Genomic DNA, 4,236 nt, shown 5'->3' on the forward strand with positions numbered 1-4,236 from the left:
AGTAGTAGAATCGTTACCGGTTACCGCAGTAGTTAATTTGAGGGCGACGAAGTTTCTCCGTTGGTGCAAAATTTAGCTTTGGTTTTACTTGAGTTCAAGAAGTCGTAATTTTCAATTGAAGTGCATGTGGACTTCTTCCATGTAATTTTCAGCCACAAGTTGTAGTAAAAGCTAAGTCTAAGGACATGTCATTTTCAAGTATGAGTGTTACATCTTGATGTCTTTCGTTCTAATTTTTACTTTTGTTCTATAATGGCAAACTAATCGTTTAAATTACCGGTTAGTCATTTCACTTATTAGTTTACTAATCAGATAGTGACAGTCCGATTATAAATTGGGGGTTGAAAACATTTTCTAGTTCTAAAATCAAACAAACTCTTTTCGTTAAAAATAGTTAAAAAACTATTTTTAGGATGTAATGACCTTAAGATTTATCTTTCACTCCTCTTACGCCAAAATTTCCTTTTTAGTCATTTAAAAGCTTTCAAAAGACCACTCGTAGTTTGTTAAGCAACGTGACAACTCGGTCACAACCCCCCAACTTTACACTTTCTTTTTAGATTAAACTTAATAGTTTAATTTACTACTAATACTAATTCCCTTTGGACGATCCTGGACTTACTACTAGCTATACTATACGCGGCAGGGTACACTGCCCGTGTGTAATATAACTATAATATATCCTTGTTTTATAAATTTAAAACTTGGGTGATTTTTACGAGCAAACGATTCAACAAATTATACACTCAAATTACACATCATGTTTTTGGCGCCGTTGCCGGGAAAATAAGTTTATTTAGTAGTTTTTAATGTATTAAGTTTAATCGATCCTTTTTAGAAATTTATTTCTAAAAAGTTACTTGTTCTGTTGATTATTTATTCCTTATTGTTTGTTTTAAAAAAAAAAAAAGTTAAAAATCTGGAAAAAAAATCATTAAAAGTAGTTATATTAATCCATCTCAAGTAGTATATTTTCATTTGTTTTTATATATATATGTAAAATATAATAATTAATAATAGTATTCTTCCGTTGCACTTTTAATAAAGATTGCTTGGGTGATTGTGGTAAGGAAAACGAGACATGACCAGTGTGGTTACCTCGAATCCTGTTAACCTCGACTAGGATTGTGGTTAACCTCACTTGTGTTATTCCGATTCTTGACCTATGAGCCTCGAGTAGATATTTAACATTGGATTCCTGAACTGTTGAACTGTTGGACTGAGGACTGAGGACTGTTGGACTAATAATTATATATATAGTATAACACCAACTCAGACAATAATTCAAAACTCCACATAAATGATTTTATGTTTCGTTGTTTTACTTCTATTTATTTTATTTTTAGCTGTTTATTTTTATATGTTTTATTTTATAGAATAGGTGCTTTTCACAGTTTTCTTGTTTTTCTTTTGCAGCAATATAAGGAGTGGATGAACACAAGGACCAGCAACCAACCACTCGCTAGTCCGTTATCCAATCCCGAAAAATCATTTTCAAAAAGGAAAAAGAAATCTTTGAAAAATTCTAAAAGCATTTTAGAGAGTAGTAGTTTTGTTAACACAGGAGCGTCAAATCTTTTTGAAGAAGAAAAAATTGTTTTAGAAAAATCAAATCAACCACCATCGATTAACATGGTAGGCCCAATAGATAGACTTAATCAACCCATGTGGAGCAGGCAAAGAAATGTGGCAACGATCCTTGGATCCGCCATAGTGAAGCCTAAATTAGCAGATAATTTCATTGTTAAAGGAAACCACATGAAAATGATTCAAGAAAACCAATTTGATGGTAAATTTCTTTCTGATCCATATAAACATATCGCGGATTTCGAGGAAATTTGTGAAATGTTTAAATATAGTAGAGACATGGTAGAACCGGTTAAGCTACGGTTTTTCCCATTATCTTTGACAGGGAAAGCTAAACTTTGGTTCAATGGATTAGAAGAAGGTTCAATTGATTCTTGGGATGAAATGAAAAAAGTTTTTGCAAATAGATATTTTCCACCCGGTTTGCAACAAAAATTGTTTAATGACATAAAAACTTTTAAGCAATACGAAAAAGAAAACTATATCAATTCTTGGATAAGATTGAAAAAATTGCTTAAAAAATCTTATGGTCATGGTCTCGATAAAGAACAAATTGTAAACATATTTTACAATGGTCTAGACGAGAATTCCCAAATTCTACTTGATGCGGCTGGTGGAGGAATATTTTTATACAAAAGTGCAAATGATGCTTATCAAGTCATGGAGGAAAAAGTAATGATGAGAATGTCAAAGACCAAGGTTGAGGAAGGGAAATCAAAGGCAGTATCGTTCGTGGAAGCAAAGGAAGAAAGTTCAAGGATGGAGGCAAAGTTTGATACTATGATGAATTTGTTCACTAACAAATTCAACAGCCTAGAAAAAGAGATGAATAATCTGAAATATGGTTACTCACATGGTGGGGCAAGCCATAACTCTGAAGATTACGATGCAATTAGGGTTCATGAAGAGGCGAATTATTTGCAAAACAATTACCAAGGAAATAACCAACATGGTTGGGGTCAAAACCGCAACCAAGGGAATTTTACCAATGGTTTTAATTCTCACTCAAACATTTTCCCTACAAGATACCCTAGAAACAACCAAGATATCCAAAACTAAACCAACCAGAATTTCCCAAATCACCAACAAAAACCACATAATGAAGTACCCATACAACCAACCCAAAAGTCAAACGAGGAAACCACTTTAACATCACTTGAAGCAACAATAAAAAACTTCACGAATTTTCAAAAAACAACCAACCAGGAACTTTTCAGGAGACTTGATATCCTCAGAGCCAATCACGAACAAGGCCTTCATAATCACCAAGCGTCTATAACTGATTTGGAAAAGAAGTTGGATCGCATAAGTGAAACATCAACAGACAGACCAACTGGCTCACTACCCAGCAATACACAACCAAATCTGAGACCCTCAAGCTCAAATTCAAACTCAAACCAAACATATAAGCCCCCTCCCACTAGAACCGAGCATGTAAATGCTATTTCTACAAGGGCTGGTAACATTTACCAAACTAACATTGAAAGTGAAGCTCCTACCGATTCACTGAAACTTGTATCCGAACCTGTAGAAGATGACTTCACCGACGATGAAAGTGTGGCAGAAGAGATTGAAATGGAGCCAAAACCAACAGAAAAGAGGCCAACTCTTTCCACTAAACCAGTTAAACCACTGCTAGAGGCGTACAAACCAAAGATTCCATACCCACAACGATTGAGAAAGGAGAATATGGTGGCAAGATATGGCAAATTTCTTGAGATGATCAAAGCAATTCGCATCAATGTGCCATTAGTTGATGTACTTGCAGGGATGCTAAACTATGCTAAGTTCATCAAAGAATTGTTGAACAACAAGGACAAGTTGGAGGAAGTGTCTGCAACATTTTTTAATGAAGAATGCACAACCATTTTGCAGAATCAGATTCCACCAAAGCTTGATGATCCAGGGAGTTTCATAATTACTTGTTCTTTTGGAAACATATTAACTTGTGATGCGTTAGCGGATTTAGGGGCTAGCATAAACTTGATGCCTTATTCTTTATATGCTAAATTGTCCTTAGGAGCATTAAAACCCACGAGAATCAGCATTAGATTAGCTGACCGCTCATTTCAATATCCCGTTAGGCATAGCTGAAAATGTGTTGATAGAAGTTGGACGTTTCATATTTCAAGTTGATTTTGTTATACTTGAAATGGACGAGGATAGTAAAGTACCATTAATCTTAGGGAGACCTTTTCTATACACCGCTGATGCAATAATTCGTGTAAAAGATAAGGAATTAACCTTAGGTGTTGGAGATGATAGAATGGCCTTTACTAATTGATAAAGCAATGAAACACTCATATTCTACTGATGATACATGCTTTCGCGTTGATGTAATTGACGAACATGTGAATGACTACACGCAGGAATTACTAGAGTTCGTTGATAGCATCTGGGGAGAATTTGAAGATGAAGAAGATGGAGATGTGAAACCTGAGGAAGCTAAAAAAATAATGAAGCTGAGCACAGACGAAAGTTCACTAGAGGACGAGGAATTTGAGGAAATAAGGAAGGAAGAACGATTGAGGATCAAAACATCTCTAGAAGAGCCACCCACAGACTTAGAACTCAAACCACTTCCAAGTAACTTGGAATATGCGTTTCTTTAAGGGGAGTCTCTTTTACCTGTTGTTATTTCATCTTTAT

The 4,236-nt window shown here is 34.9% G+C and overlaps 1 protein-coding gene across 1 annotated transcript; it reads left to right on the plus strand.

Annotated features, from left to right (window-relative positions):
- The first annotated feature begins 1,632 nt into the window (after window positions 1-1,632).
- LOC122600230 lies at window positions 1,633-3,681 on the plus strand. The gene is made up of 2 exons (XM_043772955.1): window positions 1,633-2,578; window positions 2,693-3,681. The coding sequence occupies exons 1-2, from the start codon at window positions 1,633-1,635 to the stop codon at window positions 3,679-3,681; spliced, it is 1,935 nt and encodes a 644-aa protein (XP_043628890.1).
- The last annotated feature ends 555 nt before the right edge of the window (window positions 3,682-4,236 follow it).

This window comes from Erigeron canadensis, chromosome 1 (assembly GCF_010389155.1).
Source record: "Erigeron canadensis isolate Cc75 chromosome 1, C_canadensis_v1, whole genome shotgun sequence".
Classification (NCBI taxonomy): domain Eukaryota; kingdom Viridiplantae; phylum Streptophyta; class Magnoliopsida; order Asterales; family Asteraceae; genus Erigeron; species Erigeron canadensis.